Here is a 22,087-nt window from a genome sequence, read left to right as displayed (position 1 = left end):
ATTAAATCATGAGGACTTGCACTGTGTTCTTTATATAAATGCCAGGTGTGTGCAAGGCATTTTACTGACAGGCAAGAGCACCAGGTCACTGCCTAAAGAGCTTTCAGTCTAAAATCTAATTCAGTGCACTTACCATTAGAAACAAGTCTGTAACTGGGAACTCATTTGAATGAGTTGATAGCAATGCACTACAAATTAACCAGCAAATTTCACAGAAAACCCTGTGTGCTAATACACTTAACAGAAGCTAGTTACATATACAAAAAGGAACTAATGGCAGCTGACAGACCTGCCGTAAGTCATAGAATCACAGAACTGGAAGGGACCTTAAGAGGTCATCTAGACCAGTCACCTGCACTCATGGCAGGACTAAGTATTGTCTAGACCATTCCTGACAGGTGTTTGGCTAACCTGCTCTTAAAAACCTCCAATGCTGGAGTTTCCACAACCTCCTTAGGCAATTTATTCCAGTGCTTACCACCCTGACAGTTAGGAAGTTTTTCCTATTGTCCAACCTAAACCTCCCTTGCTGCAATTTAAGACCATTGGTTCTTGTCCTATCCTCAGAGATTAAGAAAATCATTTTTTCTCCCTCCTCCTTGTAACCACCTTTTACGTACTTGAAAACTGTTATGTCCCCTCTCAGTTGTCTCTTCTCCAGACTAAACAAACCCATTTTTTTCCCATCTTCCCTGAGAGGTCATGTTTTCTAGACCTTTAATCATTTTTGTTGCTCTTCTCTGGACTCTCTCCAAGTTGTCCACATCTTTCCTGAAATGTGGCGCCCAGAACTGGACACAATACTCCAGCTGAGGCCTAATCAGTGCAGAGTAGAGCAGAAGTATTTCTTTTTGTGTCTTGCTTATAACACTCCTGCTAACACATCCCAGAATGATGTTTGCTTTTTTTGCAACACCGTTACACTGTTGGCTCATATTTAGCTTGTGGTCCACTATGATTCCCCAGATCCCTTTCCGCAGTACTCCTTCCTAGGCAGTCATTTCCCATTTTGTATGTGTGCACTGATTGTTCCTTACTAAATGGGTACTTTGCATTTGTCCAAACCATTTCTCCAGTTTGTCCAGATCATTTTGAATTATAATCCTATCCTCCAAAGCACTTGCAACCCCTCCCAGCTTGGTACTGTCCGCAAACTTTATAAGTGTACTCTCTATGCCATTATCTAAATCATTGATGAAGATATTGAACAGAACCAGATCCAGAACTGATCCCTTCAGAACTCCACTTGTTATGTCTTTCCAGCATGACTGTGAACCACTGATAACTACGCTCTGGGAACAGTTTTCCAACCAGTTATGCACCCGCCTTATAGTAGCTACATCTAGGTTGCATTTCCCTAGTTTGTTTATGAGAAGGTCACGCGAGACAGTATCAAGAGCTTTTCTAAAGTCAAGATATACCACCTCTACTGCTTTTCACCTATCCACAAGGCGTGTTACCCTGTCAAAGGCGGCTATCAGGTTGGTTTGACACGATTTGTTCTTGACAAATCCATGCTGACTGTTACTTATCACCTTATCTTCTAGATGTTTGCAAATTGATGGCTTAATTATTTGCTCCATTATCTTTCTGGTTACAGAACTTAAGCTGACTGGTCTGTAATTCCCTGGGTTGTTCTTACTTCCCTTTTTATAGATTGGCACTGCATTTGCCTTTTTCCAGTCGTCTGGAATCTCTCCCATCTTCTATGACTTTTCAAAAATAATCGCTAATGGCTCAGATATCTCCTCACTCAGCTCCTTGAGCATTCTGGGATGCATTTCATCAGGCCCTGGTGACTTGAAGATATCTAATTTGTCTAAGTAAATTTTAACTTGTTCTTTCCCTGTTTTAGCCTCTTCTGATCCTATTTCATTTTCACTGGCATTAGACATACAATCACCACCAACCTTGGTGAAAACTGAAACAAAAAAGTCATTATGCACCTCTGCCATTTCCACATTTTCTGTTATTGTTTCCCCCCTTCATTGAGTAATAGTCTACCCTCTCCTTGGTCTTCCTCTTGCTTCTAATGTATTTGTAGAATGTTTTCTAGTTACCCTTTATGCCTCTAGCTAGTTTGATCTCATTTTGTGCCTTGGCCTTTCTAATTTTGTCCCTACATACTTGTGTTATTTGTTTATATTCATCCTTTGTAATTTGACCCAGTTTCCACTTTTTGTAGGACTCTTTTTTGATTTTTAGATCACTGAAGATTTCCTGGTTAAGCCAGGGTGGTCTCGTGCCATCAGGGGGGCCATCAGGGAACAGAGGGGGTTGGATGGGGCAGGAGTCCCGGGGGGGCGGGGGGGACACAAATAGGAGGTGGGGGCCGGGCCACGACCCCCTCCCCAACCGGCCCTCCATACAATTTACAAAACCTGATGCGGCCCTCAGGCCAAAAAGGTTGCCTGCCCCTGTTCTATCCCATCCTTTCTTCAAGGCTTTCATTTCAGATTTACCTTGGTTGTCTCTGGTTTCTATTTAGGATTCCCTACGCAGTGGGATAGCTTGCTCTTGTGCCCTTAATAATGTCTCTTTGAAAAACTGACAACTGTCTTCAATCGTTTTTCCCCTTAGACTTGCTTCCCATGAGATCTTACCTACCAACTCCCTGCGTTTGCTAAAGTCTGCCTTCTTGAAATCTGTTGTCTTTATTTTGCTGTTCTCCCTCCTACCATTCCTTAGAATCATGAACTCATCATTTCATGATCACTTTCACCCAAGCTACCTTCCACTTTCAAATTCTCAACCAGTCCATTCCTCGGCTTTCATTCATCCCTTTAATGAGAAAAGCTGGACCTCAAAAAGATTTTCCAAACTTCTTCCTGCCTCCAAACAGTGTACCATAGAAGTGCAATGTATGAGTGGTTAATAGTTATTTGCACGTGGAGCTGGTTGTCACTATGGAATTGGTTAAGGGCTGTATCCTGGAAAATTAGCTGATCTTTCGATAACATATTCAATAATTCATATCATCATAGAAAACTGATGGAGAGCACCCAATATTTGAACTGTAGTGTATTTATGGTGTGCATGTGAAGATCTATACCACTCTCAGAAAAGCTTAAAACTGGGGAAGAATTGCTATTTCTTCTATCCCACAGGTGGGCAAACTATGGCCCGCGGGACCGTCCTGCCCAGCCCCCAAACTCCTGGCCCGGGAGGCTAGCCCCGGCCCCTCCCCCGCAGCCTCAGCTCGCTCACTCCGACCCTGGTGCAATGCTCTGGGCGGCAGGGCTGTGAGCTCCTGGGGCAGCACAGCTGCAGAGCCTGGCCTCTGTGCTGCGTGGTGGCGGCAGTGGCATGGCCCAGCTCCAGCCGGTGCTGTCAGCCACCGGTGCTCCAGGCAGCGCGGTAAGGGGGCAGGGGGGCTTGGACAGAGGACAGGGGAGTTCGGGGTGGCGGGCGGAGGTGTGGATAGGGGGCAGGGTGGGAACAGGGGTTTGAATGGGGGCAGGGGCCCCGGGGGGCAGTCAGGAAGGATGGGGGGTTGGATGGGGCAGCAGGGGGCAGGGATTCCGGGGGAGTCAGGGGACAGGGAGAAGGGGTGGTTGGATGGGGCAGGAGTCCCCGGGGCTGTCAGGAATGAGAGGAGGGGTTGGATGGGGCACCGGGGGTCCAGGGGCGGTCAGGGGACAGGATGTGTGGATGGGGCAGAGGTCCCAGGGGGGCCATCAGGGAACAGAGGGGGTTGGATGGGGCAGGAGTCCCGGGGGGGCGGGGGGGGACACAAATAGGAGGTGGGGGCCGGGCCACGACCCCCTCCCCAACCGGCCCTCCATACAATTTACAAAACCTGATGCGGCCCTCAGGCCAAAAAGGTTGCCTGCCCCTGTTCTATCCCATCCTTTCTTCAAGGCTTTCATTTCAGATTTACCTTGGTTGTCTCTGGTTTCTATTTAGGATTCCTGAGTTTACTTTTCTAGCTGGTTTCTAGTGACAAAGACACCCATTAATTACTAATGCCTATCCTTCTGAAGATAAAGCACAGCCAGCAAACAGAAACCATTCTTTGGCAAGACACCTCAACAACCAGCTGTTAACATTAAAATGAGCCATCTAGGTGGACTGACTCCAATTCATCTTTCTACACAAGACAAGCACAAAGAGTTAAGAGGTGCAACATGTCATCCATATTCCCTCAGCACATTTTCTAGGAAATACTAGTTAGGGCAGTTGTACATTAGAAACTTTTCCTGGTATAGTAATGTTGGTTAAGAGTGTCTTTTTTTATTTTAAACAACATTTCTCTCCTGCAAAAGCCCGAGTGTAGATGCAGTTATAGTGGCATAAGCTACACCAGCATAGACATTCTTATTTTGCTTGGGGTAGCAGTATTAACTACACCAGAAAAAGCACTTTTTTGCTGGGATAAGCAATGTCCACGCTAGGCGAGTTTGCTGGTATAGTTATACCAATATGTCTATACTAGCAAACCTTTTCTTATGTAGACCTAGCCTTAACATCGACTAGTTTAAACCACATACACAACATCAGAGAGTCTCCCTACATGTATTGCCTAAAGTCTCCAGGCATCTCACATGCTCTGTGAACAGCATCTCTTGTGTGTTGCATAAACCATCTGTCTGTGCCCAAAGAGCTATTGGTACATTTCTGTCATATGTGGAATTCCTTTCTTTCTCCTCTCCCACATCTCAACTTTCTATTTCCCATGGCAGAGGCATCCAAAATACAATCTCTCTCTGTGAATCCCAAATGTGTCAATTTGATGGGCCCACCATATTGAGGAGGGTCAGCTGGAGAGACTAGGATGGGAGGTGGCTTTCACATACCCAGCCCTGGGCCAACATTTCTTCCTTGGTGAACTCTGTTACGCCCAACTTCCCACCTCACACAAACCCTCTCACAGCATATATGCCAAAAGTGGCGCAATCTCCAATGACAGAATGGGGCCATCTACCTTGAAGCTCCCTGAACCCCTCCTTACCGCTGGAGGCTGATAAAACAATCAGCATGCACAATGCTCACCCTAACAGGTGAAGCAGGATCACCTGGCCTCCCCACCCTCATAGTTATCTAGCCCTCAGCAGTGTAGTGTCAGAACATCTATCCCTGTGATGCTCTGTCTCGCGTGAAGCGGGTAGTACATTTTAGGAGAATGCGCAAACTCAAGTATCCACCCAGGTACACGAAAGCAATAGCTACTACACTGTCAGAAAAGTGTCACTCCCTTTAGCTAATCTTCTGTTTATACAGAAAGGGACAAGTCACAACATGAGCTACTAGTGCTGTTATTGGCCTTGGAACAAATGGAGGAATGAAACTAGAGAGGGGCAGTCAAAAGTGTCTCAACTGCCTGAGGTGGCAGCTCAGCCGTTACTAATGACTGCAGTGATATCCATAAATAGAGACACACTGACGCAACAACTCAATGATAGAAGGGATGTTCTGTGCCCAAAAGAGAAATATAGATACAGAAATATATGGGAAATTTCTTTAGTGTTGAACTGCTCAAAATCTCTGCCCATCACTGTTACTGTATTTTAAAGACATGGGCAGTGAATTCTTTATGACAGTACTGGGTTCAAGAGGAGGAAAGGAGGATCAACGAACAGGTCAGCTGGGAGAGATCTGGTCCAGATAAAGACGCATGTGAACAAACCATCTCAGAAATGTTGCCCATATTTCTGCTAAGCCTTTACCTGGCTGTCACATGCAGCTTTAAGCTCATCTTTCCTGATGAAAATCTCGGTGATCAGCAAAAATGCCTTTGCGTCTCCCATTCAAGTCAATGGTGATGGTCCTATTGATTACAATGTATGTCAGAGCATGATTGTCAATAAATATTTTTCTAAATAGGAATATATTTTTAAAAAGTTTTAATCTATAGCTTGTTTGTAAATAAGAGCTATTTGGGGCTCTTCTACTGCCCCATGTTAGGGACTGCCAACTGAGAGATTAGAGATAGTGGGGAAACAACGATCATTTTCCGTGAAAACTTTTGAAATGAACAATTTTTAACATTTATATTTTTTGTTTTTAAAACCATGGAAAATTAAAAACAAATAAATTCTGTGACAGTTTTCATTTTGAAAAAGAGACAGTTTTTCATTAAAAAGGATCAAAAAAAGAAAAAACAAAACCAACCAAAACTTCAAATGAAACATTTTGAGCAGTTCTATTAATGACACCTTTAGCAGTTCCACCCATGGCCTACATCTCAATGACAGGATAACAATAAAAACAATAACATATGTTTGTTTCTATCCTGTTTGTCATTCAAGGGTCTCAATGCACTCTATAAACTTTAACTAATTAAGTCTCACAAGATGCTTGTGAAGTAGGCATGAATTATACAGTAAACAAATGGGGAACCTGAAGCACAGAGGGAAAGTGACTTGCCCAAGGTCACATGAGAAGTCTCTGGCAGAGCCAGGAACCGAACGCAGTACTTCTGGGGCTGCCAGCTGTGGGTCTTAACCACACAACTATTATCTGAGAGAATTTGCTTTCCTACTAGAAAGCACAGGAAATAATTGAATTTCTCTCTTTGCAGGGGAAAGAAGGGTTAAACTTAAAACCCGGTTTATCAGTTATGAATATTACTTCACAACTACTCTAACTTCCAGTGCTAACCTACTCCACATAATCAAACTGCCAAGATAGTGGCTTTCTATCCGATTGTCTTAACAGTAAAGCAACAATTAAACAAAAGCACAAGCCTTCTCCACCCACACACAAAAATTATTTGTTCTTCTTTCTAATTAGTTGATACAATTAGAATCTTTTTTACATTCGCTGAAGTCTTCCCTTCCAGGCTTGGCTGCTCACGTTAAACTATAACACAGAATAAAGATTACTAATGGAAAAGCAAGCCAGTTCGTTACTAGAATAAGTCACTCAGAACCATTCACCAGCGAACAGTGATAACAGAACACATGCAAATCTCAACAAATTATGGATTTCTCTCTACCTTACACACACAACAGGCTTCCCAGCGGCATCTCTTCTAGCACTTTAACATTAATTATTTTAATTACGATGCAAAAGCAAAACTAACAGAGCTCACGGCTGACTAAGAAATGAAGGTGCTGATCTGCACTGAAAACCATGTGCTCATCTACGTAGTTCTCAATGCATGAAGTGGGCCAAAATTAGAGGAAGGATGGGCCAGTGGATAGAATGCTAGCCTAGGCAGTGGGAAATGAGGGTTCGATTCCCTACTCTGCTGCAAACCCCTGTGTGATCCAGGGCAAGTCACTCTGTGCCTCAGTTCCCCATCTGTAAAGTGGATGAAATAGTGGTTCCCTGTCTCTTAGGGGTGTTATAAGGCTAAACACATTAAGGATGGTGAGGCACATCAGACATGATGGCAAAGTGAACTATATAAGTATGATAGAGAAGGCAGGTTTTGCACTCGGAGGCAGGTACGTATCCAGTTTCCAAAGCAGGCACTGGATGGCCAGGACAGGAGTTATTATTACTGATTTGACAACACCGATGTACAAGGTTCCCAATTTGGACCTAAGTAAAGTCTACTGCCTCTCGACTGTCCGTGCCCTCCCATTACTTTCAATAGATATTTGACACCAACATCATGCTTGGTGATTTACAAATAAATCAGTAGGGACAGTCCTTGCTTGACGGAGTTCACAGTCCAAACGGAACTGGACACACACTGCATACGAGTATCAAGAAAACTGGAGGTGGGAGAATCTAACAGTATTTAAAGCCCCTTTGTGCTTGGCACTGTACAACCCACATGAAGAGAGAGAGTCTCTGCCCTGAAGATTTTCCCATCTAAATAGACAAGACAGACAAAGGTGGGGGGGGGGGGGAGAGAAACAGAAACAGAGACGGGAGAAGTGACTTGCTCAGGGGGTCACACAGTAGAGTCAGGAATAGAACTCAGGAATAGAACTCAGATCTCCTGAAGCTCAGCCCAGTGACGTATCCGCTCCATCACGCAGCCTTCAAAGGGCATCTCCACTCAGAGGCTGAAGATTTGAAACCTGGGTGCCTGATGTTCGGGGAATAAATATGGATTTAGGCATCTAAATAAATGGCCTGCTTTTCAGAGGTACTGAGCACCTACAGCTCTAAAAGTCAAAGCACTTATGTAGCTGCCTAAATATGAATTTGGTGGTCTAAATTCAGGCACCTAGTTCTGAAAATGTTGATTTTTTTTATCACTGCAGGAGAACCTGCTCAAAACATCCTCAAAGATCAACAGCTCTGATCAGCATTTATAAGGACAAGAGAAGTGAGAGAATCTGTCAGGCTCCACAACAGATGCAGTAAGAACAGACTAAGATATGTACACAGTCCAGCTTACGTCGGTATAAGTTATGTCCCTTACAGGTGTTAACAAGCCACCCCAAGTGATGCAAGTTACACTGACCTAAGTGCGGATCTGGACAGCGCTGTCTGTGGGAGAGTTTCTCCTGCCTAGCTACCGCTGCTCACGGGGACTGGAGTAATTAAGTCGATGGGAGAGCTCTCTCCTATCAGCTTAGAGCACCTGAACTAGCAGTGCTACAGCTGCATTGGTGCAACTGTGCCGCTGTAAGCTCTGTAGTGTAGCCAGAGCCTAAGGTACTAAGGAACTCTAGTAACATAGCTGCTTATGTCAGTCCCCGAATGTTGGTAGTCTCCTCAAGGAAGACAAGTCTCACTGATCTAGGATTCACCGCTGATAGGCAATGCATATGAAACTAAAACTATACAGTTTTACAGGCTTGCATCTGAAGAAGTGACGTTCTTACCCACGAAAGCTTATGCTCCCAATACTTCTGTTAGTCTCAAAGGTGCCACAGGACCCTCTGTTGCTTAAAACTATACAACCACAAAGGTAGGGAACAATAACTCCTTTGACTCTGCCACAGTTCTCTGAGGTGGAGGAAGGACAGGAAAATTGCTGTGTTTTAGGTCCATTCTTGGGGGCATGAATCACTACTATTGTTACATGTAGGGCTTGAGTATTAAATCCATGAAAAACAGGATTTAACATGAAAGCGCTATGTCCCTTCAGAAAGCCTCCCCCAAATACACATACACACACACACACACACACACAGTCTCACAGGCCAAATGCAACATTTGCATGAGTGCTGTGTGAATGTCTCAGAAACAAGGATCACATGAAAATCCTAGGACTCCATCTCTCTCCCATCGAGGAAGTGGGAGTTCCCTTGGGGTGCATGCTGGTCGACGCTGAAGTTTTCCTAAGCAAGGGAGAGGGCAACTGCAAATCCAAGAATCCTTGAAGCTTTTCAAATATGAAGAATACGTTGCTCTCCTTAGACAGCTAAGCTCCAAAGATAGCATTTTTAAAATGTGCCTAAGTGATTTTGGAACCCAAGTCTCATTGAAAGTCTATGAGATTTAGACTCCTAAGTGTCCAAGTCACTTTGGCCCTTTTGAAACCATCACCTAGAATCAGCATATTCCCTCAGGTGGCCAAGGGAATAAGACCCTTCTGGAGACATTTTGTCTATATTTGAGGGGCTTTGGGGGGTATATTTCCCCCCAAAACTTGTCACATCCTGCATTAACACTAAATACCAAGGAGTGACTCAGTACGAAGATCACGGTTCGGGACTCTGATATTTATACACACACATGCAGATCCCTTGGTTAAGTTTTTATAAACTTCAACACAAGATGTATTTGTTTGAAATTCTGACTTGTAAAACATCTGTCTTGCTCACTCTATTCCTTTGATCAGGGAGACAGTACAAACAGAACCCTGCTACGCTGTAGGTGAATTATACAGTAATTGGTATTTAAAGCTTACAAATCAGATGCTGGTATGAAGATCTGTCCCAACTCAACTGGAATCTTAATAAGACACTCTCTCTGGGAAATAGTCAACTGCAATGCATAACTTATTAAAATGTTTGTAGGATTTATTCCATGGAACCACAGTGAATTTGTGCATGCAATATGCAAAGGCAAATAGGCTTAAAGATGCATAGGATTTGAAAACCCCCCGTCACCCTTGCAGAGGGTACAGTGACCCCTGCTGTTAAGGGGATGAAGGGGCTAATTGAAGACCAAGGGGGCTGGAAGTTGAGCCTGGGAAGAAAAGGGCCAAAGACTATTGTGTATCCAGCACACAGCAGTCTTGGGACATCAACTTTGGTTGTCTCTCAACTGCTGGCCCAATCCGATGGAACAATGAACTCTCTATACATAAGCCTGACAAGAGAAAGGTGCAGGAGTTTCCCCCAGCCTAAGCACATGGCAAAAGGGAACAGATTGTGTTTAAGAGGACTGTTTCTTTGCTGAGCGGGGGGCATCTACCCCTACATGCAAGAAGAACTGGCTGGAGAGAGAAGGCAGAAGGGAATCTGCCTGACCTGAAACGCTGATAAGACCTCGGCTCACAGAAAGGGTGAGATCAGACCAGAAGGGCTGCATACAGGACTTTTATTTTGCAAGATCTGTAACTCTCCACAGCTTTTTAAGAGTAAAGTGATTGTGATTTAAGACATTCCTGTGCTAAGCCAGTGTTCCTTGTCATCCTGCCACGTTGTCTACAAAGAACCCAAAGTGACCACAGCCTACTGGAACTCTGAGGAAGCATGTGTAAACAACTAGGTGGTCTCAAGAGGTCTGAAATACTGAAGCAGCCAGATAGTGGAGTCCCAAAGCCCCAAGGGAGAGTTCAGACAAAGCATCTGAACCTGGGGATGTGTCTTATAGACCTAGAGCTAGGGGCGGGAACCAGGTTCTGCCCAGAAGCAGGTGGCTTAAATGCACATGGGATCCAGCAGCTGGGTCTACTCACAACCAACTGATGTCCATCCAGATGGAACTGGGCCAGGTTTTGACACTAGGCACACAACAGTCTTTGGCCCTGCTCTTCCTGGGCTCAACTTTCAGCCCTCCTGGGTTCCAGTTAGTCCCTTCTTCCCCACCTTAACAACAGGGGTTTCTGCACCCTCTACCAAGGTGGTAGCATAGCAGGAACTCACACCCACCCTCTCCTATGGGATCCCAGAGCTGGGAACCCTTAGTAGTGGTGCTGTACTTTTCATTAGGTTAAAAAAAAAAATTCGACTCAACATTGTCAAATCCAAGACCCCAAGAAATGGTAATTTCCCCTCATTAAGAAATATGCTCTTAAACTTATCACCAGAGAAGAGTAGAGATAGCTTTGTAACTACTCTGTTATAATGTTATAGGTGCATTAAGATGAGAGCCATAGACCTACTTCTGAAACCAAAATAGATCACAAGCTAAGAAAAGCAGCTGTCAGAAATTCTGTTTATATCTAAGAGCAAAAAAGGTAAGCCTGGATGGAATTATCTTCTTTTGCCCCAAAACAAGACATTTCATCATTAATCTCAGGCTTGTCAGGCAGGGTTAGCTGCTTTAACATTCCACCGCTATTAAGAAGAGCAAACTCTAGCAACTTTTCTTTCTGCAGTTTAGAGAACCAATTAAAACAATTTTTTTGTTCAGAGAGAATTTCCCCAAGAGATTGTATTTTCCAAGTTCCTTCACTAGAAATGAAAGTGAGATCTTTCTTCATCTGTTCTGGCTGCTTATTCATCACTTTGGAGCCATGGTCCAATACAACATCACAAGCATAGTCACAGAAACAACTGTAATGTCATAGACAATTGTGACTCTGCAGATGAACAGAATAAACAGATGAATTGCTGAAGTACAAAGGTCTTGTTTTAATGCAAATATCGGTAGTAAAATAAGAGAACAGGGAATTAGTGTCATATACAATAAGCTGGCAGAAGAGTCTATAAACAGACCTTTTCCCCATTTTTTTCCCCTTGAAGTGTCAACAGCTCTTAGACACATCATAAATGGGTGATTTTTCCCTCTATATTAAAAAAAACTTTAAAATGTGGTTAAATGACTTGGTCTGTGAAGGAGCTTCACAGGCAGTCCCAACAGCAAAGGGCAAGTCATTCCTAGCCTTATGATTTGGCTTCTCCATGCCAGCCCTGACAGTGGGGAAAGGAGAAAGGCAAAGCTCTTTCATCACATTGCTCCTGCTCTAACATGGAAGGGAACCTGGTCTCTTCTGCTCAGTTTGGAGACTTTCTGAACTACACACATCCTATTGGCAATAAAGAAACATGTAAGAAAAAATTTCAGGGGGAAAAAAATCTCTTGCCAACACAACAAAGCAGAATGAGCTGTCTGGGCTGCCAAAGAGGGAAAAACAAATTAACAAGCAGCAATTCACTTCTCCTCCAAAGTCCCTCTGCAAACAGTTCAGACAGCAGGAAGTTACAGTAGCGACACTCTGCAATTGAGACAGCAGGGCACCAAGGTCTGCAGGCAGACAGAAAAAGCCTGTGGCAAGCTATCCTTTCAAACACCTCCACGCACCTACACAGTGCAGAGGTTCATGCTCTTCTTCCAATAAAGCCGTCAACCAGCAGCACAGGGAGCAACGTTAAGAAAATTGTGCCTATTTGGGACCAAACAAGGTGTCTCTCAGACCAGTATCTTATCCCAGTAACTACTGGGCTTACAGCAGGATCATCTCTGCTTGGCTCAAAGTGCCTTTTCCTCTCAGGCATACAATGGGTGTCCAGAACTGGAGAAGTCAATGGGACTACATAAACTTGGTCTGTTTCGTTTCAACAAGTTCAGGGGCGGGGAGGTTCAGGTCATGCTAAGCAGAGGTGCCCTGACATCCAAAGCTGGCAACACTACAGCAGTAGGGACAACTTCCTAGCCGAGAGGGCTCCAGCAAGACAAAACAAAACTGCTTCTCCTGACAGAGTGGTGGTGGGGGGCATAGGAACTTGCTAAATGAAAAGAAACAAAAGCCCCCCAAAAAGCTCTGGTGGCTGAGTAGGCTAACTATCTCCCTACAGATGGGAAAAAACACCCAATAGGGTCATTGAGCCAGCTCCCCTTTAAAGGGCAGCTTTCTCTCCCCGGCTCTCCCAATCTCCACCTGTGCATAGGTAAACTTACTTCTGCCATCTGGCGTGGCACTAAGCAGGGTTGAAAAATGGTTCCCTGGGTGAGTGTCATAAATCAGAGAGCTCATAAGAGTCAGGAAAGGTGTGAGTAACTAGTGAAAGACGTTGTCTGGCCGCCATAACAGGTAGCAAACAGATGGAGATAAGCAGCAGCCAAAAACATGGGAGATAGAAAAGGTGCACACACTGGGGAGAAACACGACTATCAGACACACAGAGAGATGAGATTTGACACACAAGCTTGCAACAGCTCTCACAAGGGGAGAATAAGGAAGACACTGCCCACTCATATTCAAACACCGCAGAATGGGAAGAGAGAGAGAGGCAGGTAATGGGAAGCCCCAGAGAAGAATAGCTGGCTGTAATCACCCGAAGAGAGATAGGCAGGAGGAGTACGTGCCCAGGCAGCAGGCAGCTCAACACCATACAAATACAAAGCAGTCAAAGATTCCAAATTGTGAGAAGGGCTAATTTTATAAACACACTCACCTCTCTGCTGGATGCAACACTTGGCTGGACTCCTCTTTCTTTCACTTTCTATCTGCTTTCTAAGAGAAAGAAGGTGGGTGAGGTAATAACTTTTATTGGACCAACTTCTGTCTGAGGAAGAGCTCTGTGTAAGCTCGAAAGCTTGTCTCTCTCACCAACAGAAGTTGGTCCAACAAAAGAGATTGCCTCACCCACCTTATCTCTAATATCCTGGGACCAACATGACCACAACACCACTGCATGTACCAGCTTTCTAAGTCATCTCAACAAGTGAGCACTCACTTGTGTGTTCTCTCTCACAAACTCTCTCTCCTGCTCCACCCTTACCCATTTCAATAGCTTCACTGTAACCTCCTTCCTTCCTTTCCTGTCTTTTGAACCCAGCAACATCCATCACTAAGACATGTGCATACCCCCACCTTGTGAATGCTTATTTTAGTTACAAACCTGCACAGACAGGCACTGTGACAATTTAATAGAGAAGAGCAACACAAGGTTTCTTTTCAAGGCAAGCTGTGCAGCAGGCATTGCCTAACCAAAAGTGTACCTGGAAAACAGAACTGGCTTAATGCTAAATCCACCAGTTCTGACAAAGAGCAATATGTTTATCTCCATTCTTGATTGAAGCCAATGAAAATTATACACAGGAGGATCCTTGATGGAATGAGACCAGGACTATTACATAAGCTTCAAAGTGAATTATCAAGTCAAACAAACATTAATGCTCACATTTTCAAACTTGAGTGCTTAAAGTTCAGCACCTAAATTCATATTTATACTTCCACATAAGTGGTCTAATTTTCAGAGGGGCTGGACACCTACAATTTCCTTTGCATTTCAAAGGGAACTCTGTGTGTTCAACATCTTTGAAAGTCAGGCCATTATAACGAGGTGTTTAAATGCACACATTTAGGTGTGTGACTTTAAGCACCTATGTTTGAAAAGTTGGGCTTAAATGAACAATGGTTATATTTGGGTAAACCGGTCTTCTGAATGAAAAACCCTTTGAATTCCAGCAATTTTCCGACTGTCACACAATGCAAAAAAGTGTTGTGTTTACTAGAGACAGCATTTTACCAGTTAGTAAAACAATACTGTACCCCTTCTAGAATGCAAACAGTACAACAGAATGGGAGGTAACTGAATTGTATGTGTCAAGAACCGAAAAGTGCTCTGATTTTAATAATACCCTTGGAAAAGTACTGTATGGTTGTCTGAACAGACAGAGGGCACTGGGGCCGGCATGGTGGCTCAACACAGCTACAATTTTGATAGCTGCTGTCTTCCTGGATGTGTATATAGTTGTTTGTATGGTCTGAATAATCCAGATTTTGCCAGTAGCATCTGAATTTACCAAACCAGTTGGATGCAATGAATTTCTGGATTTGTACTGTGCTAGGCTGTTTATATATAGTTCTCAGCATATGAATCATACATACTGTGCTGGAGCCTTGAATCACACGACAGTCTTCAGTGTCTGATTTCCTTCAGAGAAATACAAATGCAAAAAGCTATATAACACACAACAAGATAATCTTATTTTGCAGGGCTATGGCTTCTTTCATTGGAGGATTTCATGGTCTGCAGATGTTAATTAGATCTTACAAATTCCGGGCGACAAAACAATATTTATATCAAAAATGAGACACAGTACGATAAAATGACTTGATGAAAGTCCATAGCAAGTCAGTAGCAAAGCCAATAAGAGAACTCAGGAACCCTGACTCCCAAACTCTGCTTTACCAATAAAAAAGGAAAAGAGATATAAAGAAGGTTGTTGTTGGGATAAGAATGACATGACACTGACAACTCCTTCAACCCAATAAATCCCTACCAACCAGACAAAACAAAAAAGAGGAAATGAATTAAATGTAAACAATCAACACCAAAAATCATACTGCAAGCTGAGTTTTTACCTCAGAAAGGGAGAAAGACCAGAGGCTCCAGGAAATTCACTAGGGGCTTCAATAGTGCTATCAATTTTACATGGAGGTTGATGGGCAGCAACATAAAACAGACAGATGTGTTTGTTTCTCCCACCTTTACCCATTAGGATCTTTCATTGCCAACATTTTGAAAGAAGCTCATGGTGGGAAACATCACTTGGGTGAAGGGGATTTTTGACTGTGGCAAAAGGGTTAGTTTCCCTCCTTGTTTCCATTATGGAAAGGATATTTTCTCCCCACAAAACACCCCAACTCTGAATGTGCTGGCAAAGAACAGGTGTTCTCAAGCGATCCCCAATCTAAGGTCTAAGTACTCTCACCTCCGAGGGAAGCTAGTGCTCAGCAGCTCCCGGGACTGCATCATAATAACTAGATAAAACAGTACATTACACACAAGGAAAGGTGTAGAGCAGAGTGGGGATTTTTGGTTGAAATACAAACAGCCGTTCAAGGAGTGTACATTGGTCGATAGAATTCACAGAGGTGGTGCGTTAAGGAGGAGCTTGAAGAGGAGTGAGCGAAAGCATGGTATGAAGGGAGTTCCGGACACATGAAGGTGTGAAGATTAGCAGTGGGAAGAGGACGTGAAGGGTGTAGCTAGGGGGCATATATATATATTTTATACACATGGAAGAGGCCTTGAAGTTGAGGAGAAGATCATTTCTTTTAGAACAAGCCCCATTATTCCTCATGTTTACCAAAGACACATGCCAGCCATAGCTGATATTCTTTGCAGTTGTGATTAAGGCTGGGGGTGCAGCATGGCAATCAAACCCAAGGCGGATTGTAAAAAGGGAGTCTGGTTGCTTTGTTAAATACCAATGGCCCTATTTGGGCCAGGGTCACCAACTGGAACCCAACTGGTACATTCTTGGCTTGTACGTAGGTCACTTACTCTGCTTCTGCCTGCTGCGTTCCTGCCCTCCTACTGGAGCAGCTGTCAGTGCTTCTCTCCGACCACTGCAGGCGGCTGGCTGAGACTTCCCCTGCTTCTCTCAACTGGACCTCTCTCTGCATGCTAATCATTGCAGCCTTCTGCTACACCCTGATTCAATGTAGGGACTTCTCCAAGTCACGAGGATCCCATCAGTTCTCTTCAGTACTCCCTCTCTTAGCCTCTCCAAGCCTGTCTGATGACCTCACCACTCTCCTCAGGCACCTATACACTCACTGCTCTCTACCACACCTCAGCTCCCTACTAGCCATATTATGAGCATATGGAAGCCCAGCACACACATGTATTTTGAGAAGAAATGGCCAGAACAGTGTGACAGGCTAAGAAACAGATGAGAAAAGTTAGTGGCCAGGATAGGGCTAGAGCTGAGGACGCAAGTGGAGAGATTAGAAATAGGGAACAGTTAGAAACTTTATTGTTGGTAACAGGGGAAGAGGAGGAAAGGGCACTGGTAGTGCGGGGGGGGGGGGGGGGGGGAGAAGGGGAGAGATGCAGTGCATCCTGGGGGTGGAGGAAGGGCTGGAGTGAGCGTCACCATAAAGGAGGAGAATGTGACAGGAAGAATTTGGGATAGCTTATAGGATTTGTGTTGGTGAATAGGAGGAAGAGTGAGTGAAAAGGTGGGGCTGAAAGGGAGGAGTGGGGGTAAAGTAACAAAGAAGGAGCAACAGAGACAGTGGGAGGGGAGGGAGGATGAGAGGAAATAATCAGGCAGAGGAGAGGTGAAGTCAAAGCCAAGGGGAGCAATAGCAGAGACTAGGGAGATGAAAGCAACCAGTGGGGAAAGCTAGGCAATCAGCAAAAACAGACAAGAACAAATTAGCTTCAAAACACAAGGGGTAACATTACCTACAAACCCACCTCAATGTCATAAAATTAGTCCTTGATATGTGACATAATCCTCCAACAACTTCCACTTGACCACTCAGCCAGCTTTGCGAGTCAGAAAAAGTTCTACCTATTGACTGCAATATTGCAAACTAGTTTATCATCTACAGAAGAAAGAAAAGTGATGGGCTTGAATGAAGTCTTCGCTCTTGCTTAACCACTCAGCCACAAATTATTTTAAACAACATACAGCAGGAGGGTGGAGGCAAAGGGTGCATATCCAAACATAGGGTCCAATACTGCATTCTTCCACTCAGGCAATGCTCCCATTGAAGTTTGAGTAGGCATGGTAGGTCTGGGCCCACATATCAGGGAGAGGAGGTGCAGCATACGGATTTAAATTCCCAGAGTTGTTGTGCAGTGAACATATCTTGCACATCATACATGAAAGTGAATCAATATGAACAGATTGCTAAGGAGTTCTGTTGACCCATTGGTGGCTGAGACCAATAACAAAAGGGAAAGCTTATTTTGCTGACAGAGTGCTTCATGTATCATCAAGCTGTCATCTAGAGAAGATCAATTTCCACCACCCCAGAGTCTTTGTTAAATGTATTTGACACATCACAGCTCTTTTCACCCAATGCCTCCTTAACCAGCTCAAATATAGAAACTGGCTTTCATTAGCCCTGCTCTATTACTCATTTCAGTACCATTCCATTTAGGAATCTTGCTGTTAATTTGACAGTTGCCTTAATCTACTGTGTTAACCATCAAAATGCTTGGCCAGCAGAAGTTAACCAAGCTCCTGGTACAATTTCTTCAGCATCAGTAGGATGCTTGCTTCTATCATTAAATGAAGATGCCTGATAAAAAAAGACAAGGAGTATTAACGTTTCAATAAGCGGCTGAAGTTCAATCAAGTGAGCTTATAAACACAAATGAATGAACAATGCAAAAGGAGGCGGGGATTTCAGATTGCCTTTCAGCATTTGAGATAAGAATTGGACAAATTTATATGTAAATCCAAAAATAGTTTGATTGTTTGGCTTTTCCATGAAGCAAATGTAAGAGATCTCTCTAGATTTTCTCCGCCTCTAATCAGAATGGAAATCAGTTTTCCATCTTCAACTCTTTTTATGTTGATTTAAAAAAAAAAAAAAAAACAAGCTGCATTGTAAGCTTCTACATTTAGCAAAAAGTTTAAAAGAAGTGTTGGGCTAGTATTAGTGGGCTTTTTTCTTCCTTCAAATACCTTCCACAGCTTCTGTGACAGGGGAGAGAAATTCCTCTGCGAGCTAAAATGAGACGGTGTGTTGTTCATTTTGTCAGGGTGCAAAGGAAGAATTTTTCAGACATATGCAGGAAAGAAGGAGATGAAATGCTTAAAGATTTGAGGTTAGATTTAAGTAATTCTAAATAGTCATGGCCTTTGTAAATTGGAATTCACCCAAGAATTCAGTCTGCAGAAAGGACTGTCCAATTTTCAAACAACTGCTCTGAAAAAAAAATTCAACACCTGCTTCTTTCTAGAATGACGGTTTGATAACAAAGGGTTGCTACACTGCAAACTATGAACCCAATATGGCAAACACACCCTTTTAACCAATCAATGGAAGTTAGGAGCTTAAATTCCTTTAAGATTCAGGGCCTCAGTTCCCCAGAAGCAAATAATTAAGTACAAATTTGCAGAATTCGCTCCTAAACTTGAAAAATATATATATTTTAAAGGGAAAAACCCTGTTCTTCTTTCATCTTAAATGCTTTATGCAGCATTATGCTACCTGCTTTTTTTAACTTACTATTTAAAAAAAATCAGCAGAATTTCAGAAATGTCACATTTTTAGAATCTTTCAGAACAATTTCAAACAACATTTGAGCATCACAAATGTTTTTGCCTTGCACATCCTGGAAAACATTTATAAGCAGAATATTCCCAACCAATTCGTATTTTGCAGAAAACCTCAGTTCAGGGATACAACATGAAAATGAAGGTTAATAAGAACAATGACAAAATGAGGAATTTTATAGTCTGAAGAAAAGGCTTTTTTTTTTAAATATAAAAAAACACAGAGAAAAACAAAAAAGTCTTTCATCACCAGTAATTGCTCAATCACAAAAAACAACTGACTTCACCAAGGATTTAACTCCCAGCTATTATGTTATGTACATGTAGGCTGCCCAGTAAAGGTTGTTCCAGCAACAGGCAGAAATAACTTTTATAACCCCTTAACCTTATATAGAGTATAAAAGCTCTACATCCCACCTCCCAGAAGGTAAAGCTTTTATCTCATGAAGTTCTGTCTTTAACAATGTATCCCTCCCCTCTGGCTTGTGGCTCTCTCACATGTTTGGGATGGTAGCCTGATGTTGCCCTCTATCTGTAGAGCCTACTGATTGGATGGATTTTCTTCAATCTCAAGAACTCCCTTTCACTCTTTTATTCGTTCATTCATCAAGTATTACATAAATCAGCTGTGATGTCTTTTAGGATGAGAAAAGGTCATTTCCTATATAGGCGTAATATCTGTAGGAGAGAGATGCAAGTGCAGATAGAAATAAGATATATAAGCTTTCATCTAAAAAATCTCCTGCTGGGTTCATAGCTAATCACAAACAACTACCCTAAAAGCTCTTTTGTGAGTCACCCTCTCTTTTCACAGAAAATATAAGGGCAAATCCAAGTGCAAATCTTCAGTATTCAAACCTTGGGCTGATTACTGGGAGGCATGCGTGCATTCAGTAGGTCCTTCTGTTTCTTTAAATAAGCTCAATAATACTCTTTTTATTTATAGGGTGCCCAAAGTACAAAGGGTGACATGCAGGATGGCTGCAAAGAAAAAAAAAAAACAGCTGAAGATAGCAATTCACAAGGGTTCAGTAATTCAGTACTGTTGATTCTATAAAGACCCAAAGCTTTCTGATTCTTTGAGGGGGAAAACTCGCAATTATGAGTTTGTAAGAAAAGGAATATCTGCTTCTCTTATATAAGAACAGCATTCACTGAAAAGGCCTTTTAAAACCAAGGCAGTCCACCAAACATTTCAGGTCTGCTTTCAGATAGTTTCCCTCTTGTGTGACTGAACAGCTGAAGAAGTTGTGCACAATTACACACAAAGTCCTTTTTAAAAAAACAACAACGAAAAGTATTTCAATTGAAAGCCAGGGTCTCTCCATTTCAGCTGCAAGAACAGTACCAGTTTACCCTCTTTTGTTGCACTCACAGGGTTCAGAATCTACCCCAGCTGCTAAAGGTCCCTTGTCTTTATTCCCATTGCTTCTGGGGTCTCTGGAGGACCCTTGAGTTTTAAAAAGCTTATTCTGGTTACGACACAGGAACTGGGGTTAAAAGGAAGGGAAAATATACAAATCCTAAACTGTCCCTAAAGTGATCATCTCTTCTGTCAGCACAACGCTTGGCTACTGAACAAAAGTCATTAGTTTCAGCATCTGTCCCTTCACACATCTAATCCTGCCCGATGTGTCCACTGGAAAGGAACACTCTCCCTCACCTCCTCAACACACAGCTTCAGCCCCTACCTCTCAGGGACAACAGAAAACTAGCCCCCTTTACCACACGCACATACACACAAAACTGAGCACCATTTGGAAAGTAAAGAGAGCTAAGGGTTGCTAGTCCGAGCTACTGAAACAAGTGAGATTTAAAGATACACAAAAAGGATTTGGATTTTAAATGTCTCCTTGCTGACCATGCTGCTTTCTTCACTGCCAAAGACTGCAAAGAGGACTTCAAAACTCCCTCCTCCCTTTTAACAATAAATTTCCCCTTTTCTCTTTTAGGCTGTACACACAACATTCATCCCCTTTCCTTCCTGACAGATTTTAATTTGTGGCAATGAGAGAGAAGGGGGGCTGTTCTTCCCCCACATCCACCCACGTGTTGGCACTCCAGAACACAAACCCAGGGACCCGGGGGTAAAACCCGATCTCCTTGATCTCAGTAACAGCGGCATGTGACAGAAAGCAGCATGTGCAGCAGCAGGGGCAGCGCCTTTCCTACTGACTCCAGGACACCACGAGAGCAGCATGGAAACTCCAGATCATACAGCATAAAGCTGCCCACTTGCTCAGACAAAAACAGCCGCTTCCTAGGAGGTGGAGCAGCTCCCTCCAGCCCTGGCATCTCACAGGAGAGGGGAAGGATGGGGAAAGGTATCTCCAGCCCGGGTGTCGGGCTCGCTCCCCAGCCCTGGCATGGATGGGGGGTTAGTTCTCTCCAGATGAGAGAGGGGGCGGGGGCAGCTCCGTCCCTCCCCTGGAAGCCCCGGGGACAGCGCGCTCCCTGGGGAGCAGGGGCTGCAGGGCCCCAGCCCCTTACCTGGCAGACTCTTGTGCGCCGTGTTGCCCATCACTCCGCGCGGCGGGGGGCGGACGGTCTGCGGGCCCGGGGCTGCGCTGCGCTCCGAAGGGCCATTTGCCGGGGGCTGGGAGCGTCTTCTGCAGTGCCTGGGCTCCGCTCAGCGAGGCTCCCCACACCGCAGCCCGAGCCGCACTGAGCCAGCAGCTCCCCGCGCTCCCCGCGGCCGGGCCGCCTCTAGGGGGCGGGGCGCGGGCTCAGAGCCCGCCCTGCCGGGGCGGAGCCGGCAGCTGCAGGAACCTGGCCCCGGCGCTCAGTGGGGGCTGCAGGGCAGGACAATGGGGGACGCTCCAGGGCGCTGCGGGGTGACAGAGGGCGCCGGCTGCTGGGCAGTGAGGCGGGGGTCTGTGGGGCTGTGCTGCCCCCACTAACGCACACTGGGCCTGCTAGTGTGGCCAGGCAAACGGCGACCTGCCCTTTTGAGCGTGCATGGGGAGGGTGATCCTATCCGTCAGGGTAAGGACAGCTACTTCCAAGGACCCCTTAGTTCTGTTATAATAAGGGCGCCCCACCCGTTGGAGAGCCTACAGGGTGTATGCAAGACCCTCCACTACTGCTAGAA

The 22,087-nt window shown here is 44.3% G+C and overlaps 1 protein-coding gene across 1 annotated transcript in view; it reads right to left on the bottom strand.

The window, feature by feature from the left end:
* NEURL1B (neuralized E3 ubiquitin protein ligase 1B) overlaps positions 1 to 21,647 on the bottom strand; it is a 50,907-nt gene extending 29,260 nt beyond the window's left edge. Inside the window, exon 1 of the mRNA XM_054037381.1 lies at positions 21,487 to 21,647. Within this exon, the coding sequence (XP_053893356.1) occupies positions 21,487 to 21,517 (31 nt within the window). The 5' untranslated portion in view covers positions 21,518 to 21,647. The remainder of the gene's footprint in view (positions 1 to 21,486) is intronic.
* Between the last annotated feature and the right edge of the window lie 440 nt (positions 21,648 to 22,087).

The sequence above is a fragment of the Malaclemys terrapin genome, chromosome 8, assembly GCF_027887155.1.
Source record: "Malaclemys terrapin pileata isolate rMalTer1 chromosome 8, rMalTer1.hap1, whole genome shotgun sequence".
NCBI lineage: Eukaryota > Metazoa > Chordata > Testudines > Emydidae > Malaclemys > Malaclemys terrapin.
This window is presented reverse-complemented; position numbering and strand designations above follow the sequence as displayed.